Source organism: Bos mutus, chromosome 6, assembly GCF_027580195.1.
Source record: "Bos mutus isolate GX-2022 chromosome 6, NWIPB_WYAK_1.1, whole genome shotgun sequence".
Lineage (NCBI taxonomy): Eukaryota > Metazoa > Chordata > Mammalia > Artiodactyla > Bovidae > Bos > Bos mutus.
The window spans coordinates 57,953,288-57,974,076 of NC_091622.1; the positions used below are offsets into that span (position 1 = coordinate 57,953,288).

The 20,789-nt window shown below is 39.5% G+C and overlaps 1 protein-coding gene across 2 annotated transcripts in view; it reads left to right on the top strand.

Annotated features, from left to right (window-relative positions):
* KLF3 (KLF transcription factor 3) overlaps positions 1 to 8,492 on the top strand; it is a 35,399-nt gene extending 26,907 nt beyond the window's left edge. For both annotated transcript variants that reach the window (XM_005897337.2, XM_070372260.1), the window contains 2 exons: positions 1,578 to 1,738; positions 4,522 to 8,492. In XM_005897337.2, the coding sequence (XP_005897399.1) occupies positions 1,578 to 1,738; positions 4,522 to 4,703 (343 nt within the window). In that variant the 3' untranslated portion in view covers positions 4,704 to 8,492. The remainder of the gene's footprint in view (positions 1 to 1,577; positions 1,739 to 4,521) is intronic.
* Positions 8,493 to 20,789: the final 12,297 nt, after the last annotated feature.

Here is a 20,789-nt window from a genome sequence, read left to right on the forward strand (position 1 = left end):
CACCCCCCACTAGTTCATTTTCACTTTTCCATGTATCTAAACTGGCTAAACTTCATTCTTCCGTATTGTCCCTCTAAGCATCAGGGTAGGAAGGTAAAGTGAAAGTGAAGTGAAGTCGCTCAGTCGTGTCCGACCCTCAGCGACCCCACGGACTGCAGCCTTCCAGGCTCCTCTGTCCATGGGATTTTCCAGGCAAGAGTACTAAGTGATACTCAAAACTGACAGTTTAAAAAACAATAGAAAAAAACACAGTTTTCTTTGCTAATAATTGAGAAATAAGTAAGGTCACTCGAGATAAAATGAACCTTTTTATTCTCTTCCTAGTCACTTCTTTGGGTGCCTGAAAAAGTTGTTGATAAGAGATGTATTTATTAATATATTTTTACCAAGATAAATAAGTTTTATTTCAGGAACTAAGTATTTATTTTCCTTTCCACCAGTCTTTCCCCCCTACCCGCCCCCTATGTTCTTGTATAACATTTTAAGAAATTTAGATTCACACTTTGTCTTTTGTCCCAGTTAGAGACCAACTACATAAGCTTGTAATGTATCAAGTAGTTAGTAATTAGGGAAGCGAATGGATGAATTAGAACTTGTTAATTACTTACATCAATCAGCAGGAGAAGCCTGAGAAAACTACAAATTTTTCCTGGCTCTTCCTCATCTGCCATTTCTCTCCACCAACTTCCTTTCTGAAAAAGAGGAAGTTCATAGTAATGATGTTTAACAGGATTTTATTTCAAACCCCTCCCCCCACCCCGGAAAGGTATGAAGGCACAGGAAAAGGCGGGTGTGGGAGAGGAGCCAGGAAGGTGGGGAGGATGGCGGGCATCTGCTGAGGGCCCTGGAGCTGCACCTGGGTTCTGGGTGAGGTGCTCCCTCGCCTGACCACTAGCCCTGCCTCAAGTTCTCTCCCAAGGAGGAACACCAGTGACAGTAAAGGTCTGAGTTTGTTAAGACAGCATGCCAACTTTTTTTTTTTTTTGAAGATCAAAATCAAATGTAAGTCTCTTTAAGAGACTCAAACTAAATGCCAGTTACATAGAGGATAAAATAGATACATCCTACAGTGTGGTTGCCTGAGACTTAGGAGTTTGACCTCTTATGCTTTCCCCGAAAGAACAGTAAACAGAAACCAGAGCGGCCTGTGAGAAGACGTAACAGTACAGTGTTTAGCCTCCGACCACCAAATTCTGCAAAGCAAATTTCTGTTGAGGGAAAGACCCTCCCAGCACTCCACACCTCCCTCTAGCATAGCACCTAACCCTTCTTACTGTCATTACTTATCTACATGTCTGTCTCCCCCTAGAGTGTGAGCTCCTCCAGGGCAGGAACCCTGTTTTTATTCATCTTTGTGTCCCGGTGCCAAGCACAGTGCCTGGCTCATGGTAGGTGCTCACTCCATGTTTGTTGAATGAATATAGCAGTGCTTCTTGGGTTGATCAGCTAATTTCTTTCTGTTTATTTTGTTGGGTTTTTTGTTTGTTTGTTTCTGCCCGGTGTTGTTAATGCTTTTGGTAGCCTGAAGACAAGGATCTTGCACCTCACCATTTTGCATTTGACATTGGCTTTCCTAGGAATCACCCTTCAGTCATCGTGCAGCCCGGGAAGAGACCTTTACCTGTGGAATCCCCAGACACGCAAAGGAAGCGGAGAATACACAGATGTGATTATGACGGATGCAACAAAGTGTACACTAAAAGCTCTCACTTGAAAGCACACAGAAGAACACATACAGGTATTAAGAGACTTGCTTCATTTACCTTCTTAAGAAGTACTGGAATGGAGTGTTAAATGTTCCGTCTTTGAGAGATTACTACAGAGAAATTTTTTCAGGCATCTTGAAAGTTACCATAGTCAGCTACAGCTGTCTCTCGTCAGTTGTGAAGAATGATGTTTCTGATGATGATGTGTTTTTATAATAGAACATAGTCAGGGTTATCTGCATAACAAGGTCTCTCACAACCACGTGCAGTTCTCTGGTCTCTGTAGTAAGAGGGAGAGAAGGGCATGACGGTTCCACTGGGAGCAGAGGGGAAAGTGCGCTTAACCATGGGCCTGTGTTATCAAAGATGTGGCCTTCATGTAGGCTGTCATTTAATAAATGTTGTATGTTAAAGAATAGTTCTTCATGCAGAACAAGTAAATGCAACAGTTAATAGAAATGGAATTCAAATGGAAATGGAAGTCATTGAAGGGAAGAAAAGTAAAGAAATATTGGTAATTATCATCTTCTAAAAGTGAGGGAGTTTGTATGCCATTGTCTGCCATATTTGTTCTAGGGTATTTTCCAGCTTGCCAGGTGTTGAATGTAGAGCAGGCGAGGCAGATCTTATAAAAACTGTTAAATAGGTGAAGAAAACAAAGTTGTCCCCTGGGCTCATGAACAAAACATCTTAAGGAATTCATACAAAACTATTTTAAACAAACCTGATTAATTGCAGTTAGCAGTGGTGATTAATGTTTATGGGAGGCCTCATCTGACATGACCTAAAGTCTTCGATGTGAAAATCTAGCATAATAGTCATCTGCCTCTCTGTACATTTCCTTAACACAGAATGTAGGGGTTTTGGAGCCTTGTGAGTCATTCTGGTTAGAAATATTTACAAAGAGAACAATCTGGGATTCGGAAGAGGAAAGGAACTAAAGTGTCTGGCAGAGTGGAAGTGAAGTTTTTTAGTACATCCTGCAGAGGAGGCAGAGGAATCCATCCTGCACACAACTGTCCTTCGGTTTCTTCACAGTGTTACTGTGGAGAGAGCTGAGGGCAGCAACCTTGCGGTTAGGGGATCACCCAAAGATTCGGGAATGCCTCTCCAGGGGCATGAATGGGACCTGAGAGGTGGATGTTACCACATGCCAGCATAAGATTAAAAAGACACTCGGTATTTGGATAACAATTTAGATGTAGGAAAAATTATCTCTTACATGTATATTCTGTGCAATAAAGTCGGTAGGATAAATTCTGAGTATCATCGAAATTCTAAGGAATGGCAGTCCTTTAAGGTTTCTGGAAAACTGAGGAGACAGTAAATGGAAATGAATCTGTGATGCCCATTACCCATTATTACTAGTTTAAACAGGTAAAAGTGCTGTTAGCTGCCTTTTTATTAATAAAGACCTTCATACTGACTGTCCTTGTGACTTCCCCACAAGTAAGTAAGTAAGTAAGTGAAAGGCACTCAGTTAGTTGTCCAACTGTTTGTGACCCCATGGACCATACAGTCCATGGAATTCTCCAGGCCAGAATACTGGAGTAGGTAGCCGTTCCCTTCTCCAGGGCATCTTCTCGACCCAGGGATCAAACCCAGGTCTCCCACATTGCAGGCAGATTCTTTACCAACTAAGCCTGTGACTCCCCAACAAGGGTCTTCTTTTTCTCACCTGTGAATTATCCTCGCCCAGGAGAGAGTTGCAGAAACCTGACATCCCCTGACAGGGTGGGGAGAAATTACTCTGTTTTCATTAAAGCATTATACTTAGGCACTGGTGGTGTTGTCTAATCAAAAAGCAAAATGTTGAAATCCCTGACAAATATTTCAGTTCATAGGGACTAAGGGACTTTACATTTTTAGAAAACTATTGAATAAGAAAATCCCACAGACTTTGAATTTGGGCTTCTCATTGAATGGATAATGCCTCATGTAGCTAAATTCCTAAATAGGTTTACAACTTGAAGGTTGGCAAATACAGATCACTGTGTATTAAGAACAAGTTTGTCGCTAATATTGAGGGCAAACCCAAAATTATTTAGTAGCCCCTTAGAGTGGATTTCAGTGCCATAAATATGCTTTGCTGCTGCTGCTGTTGCTAAGTTGCTTCAGTTGTGTCCGACTCTGCGACCCCATAGATGGCAGCCCACCAGGCTCCGCCGTCCCTGGGATTCTCCAGGCAATATGCTTTAAGAACTCTTAAAAATCCACTCTTCCCCCCTTTTGGGGACCAGAAAGCCAATTACATATTAAGACAGTTTCTTTTTCTTGTATGTCCCCTAGTGGTTCATTCATACGGCACTATTATTGAGGAACAAATGTTTGATCATATCTTGGAAATAATGTTTGTCAAGAGCTATTTTTCTTAACTTCTTATTTTATATTGGAGTATGGCCTGTTAACATGGGCTTCCCTGGTGGCTCAGATGGTAAAGAATCTGTCTGCAATGCAGAAGACCCGAGTTCAATCCCTGGGTTGAGAAGATCCCCAGGAGAAGGAATGATTACCCACTCCAGTATTCTTACCTGGAGAATCCCAAGAACAGAGGAGCTTAGTGGGCTATGGTCCATGGGGTCACAAAGAGTCAGACACAACTGAGTGACTAAGCTCAAAGCCTATTGAGAGTGTTGTAATAGTTTCAGATGGACAGCAAAGGTGCTGAGCCTTACATATACGCATATGCATTCCTCCCCCAAACTCCCTTCCCACTGTCAAGAGCTTTACCTCAAAAATATTTGCTGTCTTTAATTGTTAATATCCTTTTGTTATTAGAAAAAAAAATAAGCTCCTTTCCCCCACCTCTCTGCAGGAGAAAAACCCTACAAATGTACGTGGGAAGGATGCACATGGAAATTTGCTCGGTCTGATGAACTCACAAGACATTTCCGGAAACACACTGGAATCAAACCTTTCCAGTGTCCAGACTGTGACCGCAGCTTCTCCCGCTCCGACCACCTTGCTCTGCACAGGAAGCGCCACATGCTCGTGTGAACACCTCCGCCGCCCGCCTCAGCGTGGCCCCCCACCCTCCAGCTCTCTCTCTATCCTCCTTCCCATCAGCTAACTCATTTTTTACATGTACATTTTAATTTCGATTCAGCTGGTCTGAATCTGAATTTATATCATTCAAACTTCCATATGGTCAGTAGTAAATATCCTCTAATCCTCCCTCCTCTCCTTACCACGGGTCAGACCTAAAGAATGTGAACACTTCTTTTTTTTCTGGGGATGCTAAGCAAACCCTTCTTAGAGATACGTTTAATGTAATGAAAACAAGGGAACATGTAAACTAACATAACCAATTGTCGGTTTCTCCATGTATTCCTCAAGAGAACATCAAAGTAAATGTATTAGACGTACAGTATCCAGCCTGCTAGTCCTTGCCAGAGACATCCAGACCTATGTGCCCTGTGATCATGTTTGGTGCTCCACAGCAAAAAGAAGGGCATCAGCTTTCACAGATACCTAGACTTGCAGCCAGCTGTCTGGCTAGTACAGTCAGCTCTTCCATTGTCCTTCGCATATCTGGCTTGTCAACTTGAATTTGTCACTTCATCTAAATGTACATCCTTTAACCTCCTTTGTGCCTGCAGCTACTTGGGAGGTCTTTGCCACCACTGGGAAGGGAGCCAGAGCTGCTGATTTAGGTGGGTAATGTCTGTCAGTTGAGGGGATGGATGCTCTATTTGCCTAGCATGGAGTTGGAGCAAAGAGGCATGGAACAGAAGCAGAGCAGGGTGGGCAGAGGAGGAAGCCATCTATTCCTGCTGGGCAAGGGCTTTCTGGTGAGACTTCATCATTTTGTAGCTGGGCAGAGCGTTCAGTTTCAGTCTCTCTGCATGTTCAGCTGTGCAGAATCCTATTGCAAAGGACTTCTCCATGCACCTGTCTCCGTTTCTACAATGTCCTTAATGTGGATCACCAAGCGTTGATCATAGGAATGCCACAAAAATATCTGCCCAGAAATGGTAAAAAAAAATCTTTTGGGTAAGGATATGAATGGCCTTCTTTTATCCCACCTATTTAATAGCTTTTTTGCAAACAGGAAAACTTTGAGTGGTAATTGTATTCCCCTATCCAATTAATCATGGAACCTTCATATGGAAACTTTTCTGTTTGAGCTGCAAAGTGCCTAATTGGCTGTCATCTGTGTTCAAAACACATATCATAAATAAGCGTCTGCTAATGCTTTAATAGATTCCTTCGATCTAAGACCTGAGTGACACTATTTGTAAATATAAATAGTTGTGAAGCACACATACCTTTCTTGATTTCTGAAAAATCTGGAAAACCACAGTTCAGGGATTCATAAATGTAGCTCAAATTCCCAAATGTTTACTGTCGGAGCTGGCGATCTCCTGTCATTATCAAATATCCCATCAGGAAAGAACAAACTGAAAATGACTCGTGTTTATGTTGAAGATTAATAGCACCATTATTTTAGGGGAAGTTTTTCAAAAGCAGGCTTTTGAGCACTATAGTGTAAATGCCAATAAAAATAATCTACGCATAGAAATGCCATTGGTCCTAAATTTGAAGAAAGTGGGCGACGGTGGTCTAGTGTGGGTGCATGTAAGTAAATGCGCATTCATCCCTCGAGAAAGGAAGGAGGAGCAGAGAGAAGGACGGAATCCTGAAGATTCATCCCAGCCACAACTCAGGATCCAACGCAACCGTAACTGGGAGGAATATACTGTTCAGTTGTTTTTAAAACATCAGTGCATGAGTGATTCTGGAGGCCTGCGATCGTGTGGGGAGCTTACTTTGATGGCGCCATGTTAATAAAAGTGAGTTGTAGGGACTGCGCACCGAAGAGATCCCGCTTATCAGCCCTCAGATCCAACTGAAAGGAGATGTAGTTGAGAAATGCAGAGTAATTTGTTATGTGGCACTTGGTTTTATTTTCTTTATTTTTTTCTTAAGCACTGCAAAATTTGTTTAAAATATTAAACCATCCTTATGAGGCTTTTTTTTTTTTTGCAACTATGACGTGAATTGAGGGATTTCTTTTGAAAAATGGCTCTTGGAAAAGTAGGTATTGTCTGTATTGTAGATGCTTAGTCACATTCATGCCAAAGTGTCGATAGTTTGAAATGGTTCTTCCACAACACACCGAAGAATAAAGTTGAAGTGCAAAGAACATTTTTTTTTTTTTAAATGAGCTAACCAGTTTGTGCATGTTCTAACCCATCTTGAGGATGGGAAAAGAGTCAAAAAAGGGTAGAAAGTTGATCTTTGCATAATTAGCTTTGAGTCAAAGTCCAGCTGATAGAAAGCTTCATGGGTTCTCATGAAATTTAATTCGTGTTTGCTATAGCATATTTAAATTTTTTTCCAAAAAGCAAGCAGGACCCTGCAAAGACTTATTACATTAGTATTCAACTGATTAGATATGGTAACAAAGATACACTTCATAACAAGGATACACTTCAACTCTGAAAATAAAGCAACCCAGGAAGCTTTTTTCTGTTCCCATGCTTGCCTTTATACTTCAGTTACCAATTGGCTGTTAACCAAATTTTCCTTTTTTATATATATTTGTATTTTAATATGATAGTTGAGAAATTTAGTATCTTAGTAATTTTTAGCTGTTATTGTGGAAGACCTCCAAGACAAGATAAGGTACCCTTGAACATGTGGTTTTAATGATATGCCATGTTACTATCAATGGTGATTTTAATTTTTAATATTTTAAATTGATGAGAATGGTTTGTAAACATGAAGTTGGTGTTGTATAAATTCTGTTGGTTATAGAATTTCTTTGATGATTATCCAAGTGTCCTCCTGGGGCAGAAATCAGAAAAATTAAATCTGCAACCATCATAATTTTAGAGTTCTAAAATGTGAACCTATGTCATAAATGGGCATTAACATTCTAAATCACCTGGTTTGGAGAATGTGTTAGCAGCATAGCTATGTTCAACTAAGGAAATGGCTAAATACCAGAAGTTTCCAGAGCCTTGGAACAGATTTACAGGGGAACTCTATATGTATGTGTATATTTTATTAAACACCCATCTGCACTATTCAGTGTTGCACTAATGTGGAATTTGAAAAACTATATTGCTGATACTGTATATCTGCACATCATTCCTGATTAGATTGTTTAAAAGACAATCTCAAAGGTCTAAGGTTTTAAAATAATTTGGTTGGTTTGAAAATACACAGTCATCTTGAAGGAATCACTGTCATGCATGAAGTTGCTCAGAGTGGTCTTTATTCTCTTCTTGGTCAAGGTTAACAATTTCTAAATGATTGCAAATTCACTTAAATAATACATTTACAAAGCCATTTTACATGCATTAAACGAGGGCTACAACAATATTATGTTTTACAAATACTAGCACTTTTTTTTTTGCTGTTATGTACTTAGTGTTAGAGGGTCAAAATAATCTTTCTGCTTAGCATCTCTTAAACCATACCTGCAAATATAGCAGGATTATTACATTTACAGTACTTTAATACTTGTATAAACTATGCAGAAATTTTTAATAAAGTGTAATATATTTTATAAGCTAATAAGACTGAATGGGTAAAGGTTTTTAGCATGCATTAGTATACTTGCAAATACTGAAACATTTTGGTAATCTTTCTTACTAAAGATGTGAATGTTTAATGTTCCTTCTCTGTTTCTACTCTGTAGTCCAATGGGAATTCAGTAATGACATTTTGTCATGTCAAACTGTGAACATAAATTTGTACTGTACAGTCCTCATATACTATATACAGTATGCAATATATGTATTATATACTTGTTAATAAAACCATCAGAATATTAAATGTGATCATGTGATTACTATATATACAGTGATCACTAGGAACAAAACTTACTAGCAAAGTAACCTGAAAGAGACCCATAGTTACAAATTTCAAAGTAAATCATCTTTTAATAGGCAGTCATTAATGGAGGGAAAGAAAAGCAGCTCTAACTGGGGGATACACTATATGAGTTAACTCAACCTTAAAGCTGTGTCCCTGGTCTTCTGATAAGAAATTTTCTAAGTACAAACCATAAACTTGGAGACAAGCCAGTATGAACCTCACCTAGTGCATTCTTGGAATATTTTATTATGATCCTGCTGCTGCTGCAAAGTCGCTTTAGTCTTGTCTGACTCTGTGCAACCCCATAGATGGCAGCCCACCAGGCTCCTCTGTCCCAGGGATTCTCCAGGCAAGAATATTGGAGTGGGTTGCCATTTCCTTCTCCCTATTATGACCTTACCTACCTCCAAAAAGAATTTTCAGTTTCATGTGTGTAATAACTTTAAATTTTTTAATAAAAGATCAAAATTCATAACTTGGACAGTGGGGAGTCAGAAATTATATCTGGATAAACATGATTTCTTTAAGCCTTCAATAAGCCATGTCTGTGGACACTGCTGTGTCCTTCACATTTAGAGTTTCTAAGACAAAACCTCTCAGAACCCCTAAATGTAATTGAAGCTGGCTTTTTAGCTCTCTCAACAGCTTCCTCCAGCAGACTTCATCTTAGCAGAACACAAAATAATGTCCGACTGGTGCTGGTCACAAGATGCAACTTCACGGATTGGATGGGGGAAGGAAGATGGGGAGAGGCTGAATTCAGCCTTCGAGTACTCTCCATCAGCGTTCTCCAGGGAACTTCTCTGCTTTTATATTGTGATAGTTGACTGCAAGCTCTAAAAGTATTTTATGTGACTATTGCATTCTAATGGGATGTCACCTTGAATTAGTCCAAATGATTGGTTGCAGTCCTCCACTACATATGGGATAGAAGGTACCACCTGCTGAGTTGAAAATGCGACCTAGTCATCTAAGGAAATCTGCCTGAGTGAGTGATCAGAATGATGACAAATACAGGTTTTATGAGAAACTAAATTCTTTGAGGAATGGTTGAACAAATTAAGATGTTTAACACACACCAAATATACAACCATTGCCCAATATTTTATATGCTGTAAGGTTGAGGAAGAGATTAGGAGCCTGGCTAGGGGCAAGTTATCAAGTCTAGTATGCCTTCAAGGAAAGAAGTGGCTCTGTTAAGGGAAGGATGGGTTCAGACGGTAGTGAAAATGCCGACTAGGTGGCTCAATGGGTAAAGAATCCGCCTGCAATGCAAGAGATGCGGGAGACGCGGGTTTGATCCCTGGGTTGGGAAGATCCCCTGGATAAGTAAATGACAACCCATTCCAGTATTCTTGCCTTGTACAGTATTATCCCACAGAGGAGCTTGGCGGGCTACCGTCAAAGGATCTCAAAGAGTCGGACACAACTAAAGCTGCTGAGCAGGCATGCATAGGTGTCTGAGTTGAACGAACAGACCAGAGTGACCTGTGTGTACACACAAAACAATAAATTGCCTTTCAAGGGTACATTTATTTTCTTGTTGTTCATTGTCTCAGTCATGTCTGACTGTATGACCCATGGACTGCTGCTGCACACAAGGCTTCCCTGTCCACTGTCTCCCGGAGTTTGCTCAAACTCTTGTCCATTGACTCAGTGATGCCATCCAACAATCTAATCCTCTATCGCCCTCTTCTGCCCTCAATCTTTCCCAGAATCAGCGTCTTTTCCAATGAGTTGGCTCTTTGCATCAAGTGGCCAAAGGTATTGGAGCTTCAACTTCAGCATCAGTCCTTCTAATGAATATTCAGGGTTGATTTCCTTTAGGTTTGACATTTATTTTAAGATATATAAACTGAACCTGTTACCACTTCCTATTATCTGAGCCAATAACAGACCTGGTGGCTGAATGAGACTGCATATGCAGAGTGTGATCCCCAAGTTAAAATGATGCATGCATCATTAGAATTCTTTTTAAGCTTATTCCTTTCTTGTGCGGAATAAGTTCTCACCAAATCTAGACATACTTATTGCTTTGAGTTCTGTTTGTTTTGTTCTGGTTTTGCATTCCCTGTAGGTATCCTGAGTGATCTAGAAGACAGAAACTGGATCTGCAGGTTCCTAGACTGTATCTCTCTTTCACATTAAACATATCCAGTGTTTCTTCCTTCTCAAGACTCAGTGTATTAGTCATGGTTCTCTGGAGAAACAGAAACAATAGGACATATAGAAATGTTAAGTGTAGATATAAAGAGATTGTCAGTGTTAAATTGGAGGCTGAGAAGTCCCATGATCTGCCATTTACAAGCTAGAGACCCAGGGAAACCAATGATTAATTCTAGTCCAAAAGCCTCATAACCAGTGTAGTCAAAGGTGAAAATCCCAGTCTGGGGGCAGGAGAAGACCAATGTCACAGCTCGTGAAGACAGGAAGCAAAAGAAGCAAACTTCTCTTTAAACCTCTTAGTTTGCTGCAAGCCCCTGATTGGATGATGCCCACCCAAATTAGGGAAAAAATCTGCTTTACTGAGTGCACAGATTCAAATGCTAATCTCATAAAAAAACATTCTCACAGACACACCCAGAAACACTGTTTAATCCAAGCACTCTACAGCCCAGTCAGGTAAAGACCCTGATGCTGGGAAAGATTGAGGGCAGGAGGAAAAGGGGACAACAGAGGATGAGATGGTTGGATAGTATCGACTCAGTGCACATGAGTTTGAGCAAACTCCGAGAGATAGTGAAGGACAGAGAAGCCTGGCATGCTGCAGTCCATGGGGTTGCAAAGAGTCAGACGTGGCTGAGCAACTGAACAATGACAACTACAACCCAGTCAAGGTGACATAAAGTTGACTGTCACACTCAGGAACTTCATCAGCCCAAGGACTTGGCTTCTAAAGAACTCTGTGTGGTAGAGGAGGCCATTGAGGACCTTTGAAGACCGTTTGCTAATATTTTCTCCCAGCTTGTGGCATGTCTTTCCATTCTCTTAACAGTATCTTTTGAATAGTGATGTGTTCAGTACTGATGAAGCTTAGTTGATCGATTTTTTTATTTTATGGATATCTATATTTTTTTTTATGTCCTAAAAAATCTTTCAGAGAAGGCAATGGTAACCCACGCCAGTACCCTTGCCTGGCAAATCCCATGGACGGAGGAGCCTGGTAGGCTGCAGTCCATAGGGTCGCTAGGAGTCGGACACGACTGAGCGACTTCACTTTCACTTTTCACTTTCATGCATTGGAGAAGGAGATGGCAACCCACTCCAGTGTTCTTACCTGGAGAATCCCAGGAACGGGGGAGCCTGGTGGGCTGCCATCTATGGGGTCACACAGAGTCGGACACAACTGAAGCGACTTAGCAGCAAAAAATCTTTGCCTAACCCAAGATTACAAAGTTTTTTTTCTTTTTTCTTCTAGAGGTTTTATGGTTTCAGGTTTTACATTTAGGTCTATGATCCATTTGGGATTAATTTATGTATATAATGTATGAGTCAAGATCAAAATTTTAATATACATGTCCAATTGTTCCAGCATTATTTTTTTAAAGACCATTTTTTCTTCATTAAATTGCCTTTGCATATTTGTCAAAAAATCAATTATCTATATGCATGGGTCAATCTCTGGATTTTGTATTTCATTAATCTATGTGTCCATCCTTTCACCAATATCACACAATTTTGATTACAGCAGCTGAAACCAAGATCTTCTACATGAATCCATGGACATGAGTAAGTGCAAAATGCAAAACACTTTTAGAAGAACATACCCTTAACCTGTGACACAGAGAAAGCCCTACTTATTTAAGTCCATAAGTCAAACAAACAACCACTACAAGCAAGAGTCAGCAGTCACTGCAAACAGTACAACAGAAGAAAGTCATATGGTGGAATTGTCAGAAAGAATATAAAATAAGTATATTTACAGACAATGGAATTAATCAAAGCCCTGAGAAAGGAGCCTCTGGTTCAGGTCAGATATGAATAAATGCATTCCACTCTATTCCTCCTGCTAATTACAACCAAGAACTCTAGAGTAAAACATAAAAGCAACTATAAGTAGACTCTAAAAGGTGATGAGAAGATGGTAAACCAACTGGAGAACTTAGGACTTAAGGAACAATCCAGCAGTAAGTTTCTTGAGTAGTTTTTTTATTTGTTTAATATCCTGTCATATATCCTGGGACCTAGAGCCACCCATGACCTGGAAGCACCATCAGGTACAAACCAAAAAAAAAACAAAAACAAAACAGAAAACAACTCTTTCTTAACAAAAGACCAAGAGGATGACTACAGGATGGAACATTTTTTACACTAACAGACCTAATCCAGGCAAATACCAAAAGTGGTGCAACATCCCCCCACACCACCCGGCTGCCCACTGTCACCATCCCCACTCTGCACAAAATGAAGGTCAAGCAAAGAAGTGGCTCCCCTTCCCTTCCTGAGAGACAGTGGGGAGGAGTTCTGTCGATGCTCCCTGCTCTGCATTAAATAAACACACAGAAGCAGCACTTCTCCCACCAAGCACGGTGCTGAGAGGTGGGGTATTGCCCTGTTAACAGTATTCACCCAGCACTAAGCAACAAAGAGGCAACATCCCCTTCCCCTCCCAGCTAGAGAGTCAGGAAAGGATTATGGAAAGGAGGGAGTAAAAGAAAGACCTTTTAATCTAAGTCCCAGGCTCATCTCTGAGTGGCTCAAGCATTAAACTGACCTGAATCAACACATCAAAAGCTTTGCAAACTGAACCACAGTGTGGAATACCACCCAGGTTTCAGACTGGCCTCTCAGTAGTACACAGTGGGGCAGACCAGAATAGTACTGCAAAAGTTTAAAAGTTAAATTAACATTCAAACCACAGCCCACAAAAGTGGGCCAGGATGTGTGTTCTAAATCTAAATGGGTTGACTGCTTGCTAAAGAAGAAGATTTAAAGAGGAACAAGAGTCTCATAACATAATACACAGAATTTCTAAAATACAGTTCAAAATTACTTGGTATAGTAAAAGCCAGGACACTCTCATCTTGTGTGAGAAAAGAAATCAACAGATACTAATGCCCAAAGATGGAAGTGTTGGAATTGTCTGATGAAGATTTTTAAGGAAGTTTCATCAAAATTCTCAAAAAAGCAATTAGAACATTCTGGAAACAAACAGAACACTAGAAAATCTCAGCAAAGAAATAGAAGATATAAAAAAAAAAATCAAATGGAAATTTAGAACTGAGAAATACAATATCCAAAATAAAAATATTCACTGGATAAGCTCAATTACAGAGATCACAGAGGATAGAGAAAATTTAACATGTGCATGTCAGCGACTCAATCGTGTCTTTGCAACCCCCTGGGCTGTAGCCCACCAGGTTCCTCTGTCCATGGAATTCTCCAGGCAAGAATACAGAATGGGTTGCCATTCCCTTCTTCAAGGATCTTCCCAACCCAGGGATCAAACCCAGGTTTCTTTTTAGTGTAAAAGCTCCCCAGTTTGTTGCAAGACAGAAAGGAAAAAAAAAAAAGCAAACTCCCGATTCTAGTAGCTGATTAAATTTGAAAAACAATAAACCCAAAGAAATCCCCATCCAGACACATCATAATCAAACTGCTGAAATGAAAGGGGAAAAACCAACAAAACAAAACAAAAAACCCAGGGTTAGATGTAACATGGATGAGACATATTACAGAATTTTTACATTGGCAACCAGATAAATAATAAATACTAGAATTGTAAATTGTTTTCCTGATGAAAACATTTAATAATAGTTCGTGTAATTTCTAAAAATTAAATGAAACTTCTCCACCTGCCCATCTGCCCAGTCCTGTTTCCCACACTCTCATGCAGGGCCCACTCTCTATTAGAGGTTTTGTTCCCCCATTAAACCACCTACATGCAAATCTCTGTCTTGGAGTGTATTTCCCAGGAGCCTAAACCCAGCTATGTGCCATTGGCCTGATGGCAGAAAGAAACATTGGTCCTCTGTCTCCACTTTCAGACCGTGATGTAGTGAGACAAGCAAATGGTGAGCTTGCTGGTAGATATCGTTAAATGTACTCCTGTCTTATATTAACTTAATTTAAATAGCTTTGCTTTTTTAATATTTATTCATTTGTCTGCATCGGGTCTTAGTTATGGCACACCAGATCTTCAACGTAGAAGATCTTCAGGTGGAATCTTTTGTTGTGGTGCGGAGAGTCTAATTGTGGAGCGTAGACTCAATAGTTGTGGCACCCAAGCTGTCCAGTTGTGACACATGCACTCTGGCGTGCGTGGGCTTCAGGAGTTGTGGCGTGCAGGCTTAGTTGCTCCTCAGCATGTGGGATCTTCGCTCCCTCACCAGAAATTGAATCTGCATCCCCTGAATTGCAGGAGGATTCTTAACCACTGGACCACCAGGGATGTTCTAGCTTTGATTTTTAATTTTAGATATTTAAATATTTGATGTGTCTTCATTTTGTATTCTTGTCCCAGATGCCACAAATATTTGGAGTAGGCCTACTCATCCCTCTTTATTTCTGTTATATTTTTTAGTTTCTGTCCTAGAGGAACATCATTGGTTTTATAAAAATGATCTTATATCTGGAAAACAAGGTGAATTTTCTTACTAGTTCTCTTCCTTTTCTGAAGTACTACTGAATTGTTTTTTTAGTAAAGATAATTATAATAACTTCAGTAATAACTATTAGTTTTCTCCTTCAATCCTCATAGCTCATATGCTTTTCTCCTCTTACAATGTTGGCTAAATTTTGCAATATCATGGTAGGTAATAGTGGTACCCTGTGGCATCCTATTTATTGTTATCTTCAAGGAAATATATAAAAATTTGTTCAATAAGCATGATTTCTGTTGTAGGATTTTTAGTATACTTGCCTTTATCTAGGCACAGAGGCTCCTTTCTTCTTCTGGTCTTCTGAGCATTTTTTATGTAAATAGGTGTTAAACTTCAACAAATGTTCTTCCTTCATCTACTCAGATACCCTTATGGATTTTCTCCTTTAGATGATTAACATGGTAATGTACAGTGATAAATTTCTTTAATGTGAAACCATTCTTACATTTCTCATGTAAATCCTGCTTATGCACAAGATATACAAATATGCATATTTTAATGAAATGTAAAATGTGTTTAAGATTTTATATCTGTGACAATAAGTGAAATGATCCTATAATTGCTTAAGGTTTCATTTACTTCCTAAACTGTGTAGAAATAAACAAAGACCAACCAGATGAGAATAGACAGGGTTATTATCCAGAGCTTGCTGAAGCAAGAGAGTCAGCCACCATCACTTGCATTTGGGAAAAGACTCAAAGGCAGGCAGAAGAGGGGGAAAGCCTTAGTGAAAAAGATGAAAGGCTGAAGGTTTGCCCTGCCTGGAGGTCATTGACACGGGGAGGCTGTAGGAGGGCTAACTAGTGGGCCCTTCTGTGTGATGGGTTAGGGGTACACATTTGGCTTTCTCCTGATGGTCCTAAATTAGAAATAGGGACAAAAATTAGAGAAGCTGTTAGTTATTAATCAAGTCCTGGCTATTCAGGGCTGATGATTGCAAAAGTTATTGTTGGTTTCCTGGACTGTTTGCTGGAGACAGTGGTCTAACTTTCTACAAGTCTGACTTGGAGATAGTCAGTTAGCTTCCTAAGCTGGTTACCATAGATTATGGACTAGTTTCCTGGGCCAATTATTTCCCATTTTGGGTCAGAGTTCTATTTTTATATATGATCTGGTCATCATCTGTTTGTATATTTAGACCCTTCACTGACTTTGGCAGCTTTCCCTCTTTTACAATTTTCTGAAACAACTTATAGAAGATAGAGATTCTTGAAAGTTTGGGAAAATTCCTCTGAGAACCTACCCAGGCCAAATCCTGGACAGTGGAGGTCTTTGTTTTCAATAGTCATTAAATAACCAAATAATCATTACACTATTTAAATTATCTGTTCTTCCACCAATTTTTGCCTTTCTTACTTTCCCAAAAACATATCTGCTTCATCTAAGTTATCATATTTACTTGAAACAGTTCATCATGGTAGTATTTTACAGTCATTTTCATCTCCATAACCCTACTTTTTATGTATTTCTGTCTGTTTTTTCTTTCCTTGATCAACCTTGCCAGAAATCTATCATTCCAATTTTTCAAACAGCCAAATATGTTTAGCTAATTAATCTTCTGAGGTGCTTGTGTTACTTTGGTTAGTATCTGATCCCATTAGTCTCTTTGTTACTTCCTTCCTTCTTGTTGGGTTTGCACTGTTGCTATTTTTTAACTTCTGAGAAAATTGCCTAACATTTGTTTTCAACTTCCCTTGTTTGTTTATTTTTTCAATGTATTGTTAAAGTTATGAATTTCTTTCTGTTTGCTGTAAATGGGTTCCCTAAATTTTGGCACAAAGACAGGGTAAGCCACATAATGTAATGCATGCACCATCAGGCCCATCTGACAGGTGAGTGGAGGCTCTCGGGATGAACATTGTTACCTTCCTTTTAAATATGTAGAAGACGTGGACATGCCCTTGGGTACTAGTAGGTGTAAACCCACAAAAAGTCAAGAGATCTGTGCTCACAACTCTTTTGTGTGTGTGTGGGTGGGTGGGGGGGGGGTGGTTTATTGAATTTATTACAATATTGCTTCTATTTTATGTTTTGGTTTTTTGGCGGCAAGGTATATGGGTTTAGCTCCCCCACCAGGGATTGAATCCCCACCCCGTGCATTGGAAGGCAAAGTCTTAACCATTGGACCACCAGAGAAGTCCCTGTGTTTAAGATTCTTGATATTGGTTTGTATTTTCCATAGTGGAAAATCTCCTTTAAGGAGCAAGACAAGCCTAATGTTACTGAAGGATTCCTGGAGCCATTATATATATATATATATATATATATGCTATTAATATACAGTGTGAGTCTTCTACACACAAACAAGTTCCATTCCAAGAGCACATTTATAAATCCAATTTGTTCATAAATCCAACAAAGTTAGCACAGTTATCCAACAAACACAACTGACTGTATAGTGACTTAGCACACATATAGTATTATACTGTAATTAATTTATAATACTTTTCACACAAATATTAGGTTAAAAACAAATACGAAAATAAAGAAAACATGCTTAATCATACAGTACAGTACCTTAAAAAGTACAGTCGTACAGTACAACAGCTGACATACAGAGGCTTGCACAGGCAAGAAGAGTTACTCACTGGAGGAGGGAGGAGGGGTGGCCGATGGTAGAGCTGAAGGATCGTCAGTAATAAGAGATGGAGGGGGCAAACTGCAGTTTCACTCACGCCTGACATTGATGGTTCCTGGTTCCTTGCTGGATTCAAGTCTATCTACCCTCTTGAAAAAACGATCCAGTGATGTCTGCCTAGTAGCTCTTTCTTTCTCATCATAGATAACACAGTAGCCCTGGGTTGCATTCTACATGGCGGCTGCAACCCTCATGTACAGGTCTGGGTTTGGGTCTTGTGCCTCAAAAACTAGTAACTGAAAGTGAAGTTGCTCAGTCGTGTCCGACTCTTTGTGACCCCATGGACTATAGCCTGCCAGGCTCCTCTGTCCATGGGATTTTCCAGGCAAGAATACTGGAGTGGGTTGCCATTTCCTTCTCTACAAAAACTAATAATGCCTCCTCAAGTCAAGAAAATCCCCTTGCCATTTCCTGCATCATGAATCTCTTTGGTTCCCCAGTTACTCTTCTTCCTCTTGCCGCTCTTCATCCTTCGTGTGGACCTCCAATTCCAGAAGGTCTTCATTAGTAAGCTACCCCAAGGACACAAAGCACAACGCTTGTAGAGGATGCACACACGTGACGATGCACGCCAGTCGAAGGAGCTGACTCACGTGATTGGACATGCGAACACCCGTGCTCATCTTTGAAAGCTGGCAACTTGAAGGTTTATATGTAGAAGACTTACTTATAAACATTAGGAATATATATGTATATGTATATATATATATGAAGGCTGCTTTGGGTTCCCATTAGAATTCACCATTGGACCCATGCACCTGATACATAAGAAAGATAATATCACACATAAGAAAGATAATAACACCCATTAAAAGGTTTGGGTTTTTTTGTTTCTGTTTGTTTTGGCCATTTCACATGTCTTGTGGGATCTCAATTCCCTGACCAGGGATTGTACCTAGGCCACAGCTGTGAAAACCTGGAATAACCACTAGGCCACCACGGACCTCTCAAGAGGTGAAAAGCTATTTATAAAATGATTAGAAAAAACAGGAACACTAGTCAGAGAAAAATAAGCTAGATTTTCTACTTATATACAAAAACAAATGTCTGATATAAAAGAAAAAAGCTAAATGCTAACAGGAAAGTGTAGGAGACCATCATTGTGAGCTCCAGGTAGGGAGAGATTTTATGAACGAGACTGGAAATATATAAACCATATGGCAAAATTTTAGTGGATTTCATGGTACCAAAATTCATTTCTTTCAACAAAGTTAGCAGTAGTTAACAAAACAGATACTTCTAGTATCTATATAAAAACTGTACAAAAAAACATATAAACTATTATCGTAGACTTCAAAATCGGTGTTGAGTGAGAAAAGTAGGAAACAATATTAATATTGCATGCCATCCATATGGGGCTTCCCAGGTGGCACTAGTGGTAAAGAACTTGCCTGCTAATGTAGAAGACATAAAAGATGCAGGGTCAATCACTGGGGGCAGGAAGATCCCCTGGAGGGGCGCATGGCAGCCTACTCCAGTGGTCTTGTCTGGAGAATCCCATGGACAGAGGAGCCTGGCAGGCTACAATCCATAGGATTGCACAGAGTCAGACACAACTGAAGTAAATCGGCACTCACGCATGCCATCCATATAAATAGATGCACGTATGCACGCAAAACAAAATGACATGTTTTATATGAATATAGACATATTTAAAGTCATGACTTAAAGTGTGTATATTGGATGGAGAAGAATGACAGTAGAAAGTAAGGGAGAAAAGGGGGGAAAAGAAAGAAAGACAACTTACACTTCAGCTCAGAGCACTAGTCTAAACATGAGTACTCAATTCGATGCAAGAAAAAAAAACGTTAAAAAAACGTTAAAAAAAACTTAAAAACGTTCGTCAAATGTTTAGTCTAGCAACTCATGGACCAGTCATTAGCTCCCTCCCCAGCACCACCTCCAAGACTCCCGTAAGATCGTGCCACCAAGACTAGGTTTACCGTACATATTTTTTTCAATCAGCAGAAGCATTGAACCTTCCTAATCAGAGCTTTCTTTTTACTACAAATAACAGTAAGGAAATAGTTGAACTGAGTGTTCGAAATGAGAAGAATCGTCTGGCTCATTTCTTTTAAAGGCTTCCCTTCCCTAATAAAACATGGAGTGAAACAATTGGTTGCATTTGAGCTTTTAATTAGACCAAATTTAATATGCCTACAAGTATTTTGCCTGCCAGGCATTGCAAAGATCTTTGCTGCTGATTTTACAAGAATTTAAGACATGGGAAGACACGTTGGCTGGGATTAAATAAGAGATTATCTTGGCAAGTGAGAATGACAAAAAAGTCAGGGAGAAATACAACCTTATTGGAAGGGGTGGGGAGAGAGGGATGGGCTGGCAGCCATATGGAAAATAAGTCTCAGAAATGCAGTGTAATTGACTCAAGTAGATACAGTTTTGTAGAGATACATATATTTGAGAGGGGAGAGGCTTAAAAAAACATAAAACTATGAACACAAATACAAAATTTTAAAATATGAAATCAGTTATGATTGTGAACATTTATATCAAATGATAAAAGAAATCTCAGTAAACTTCAAAGGCTCATAGGTATGTTAAACATTACAAAATCTCTAACAATATCATACCGTCTCTTCACAAACTCTCTTGACCATTTCAGCAATGCTTGCTTTTCTACATTGTTTTTGGCTGCATAGCTTTTTTCTATGATAATAATTTCATAACTTTTTATAGAGTGAGAACAGAAAGACAAGTCAGTCTTTCCTCTGGTATGGTTGATTAAAATTAGATGTTTATTATTAATCATTGGATGTATGTATGACTTCACACACAAATATACATGCTTTTGTAAGAATGTTACAGGTTTGTGCCCTATAAATACAAAAATTCTGAAAAACATCTATTTCATGTGATGCCATCAAAAAGAAAAGGCATGTTATGCCTCACTTAGAATGATACTCGTTGCATTATTGAGTAGATTCTTGACAGGAAAGAACTTTTGTTTGGATCATGTATTGAGGAGAACTGAGTCCTGTCGCTGGGATTCTGCAC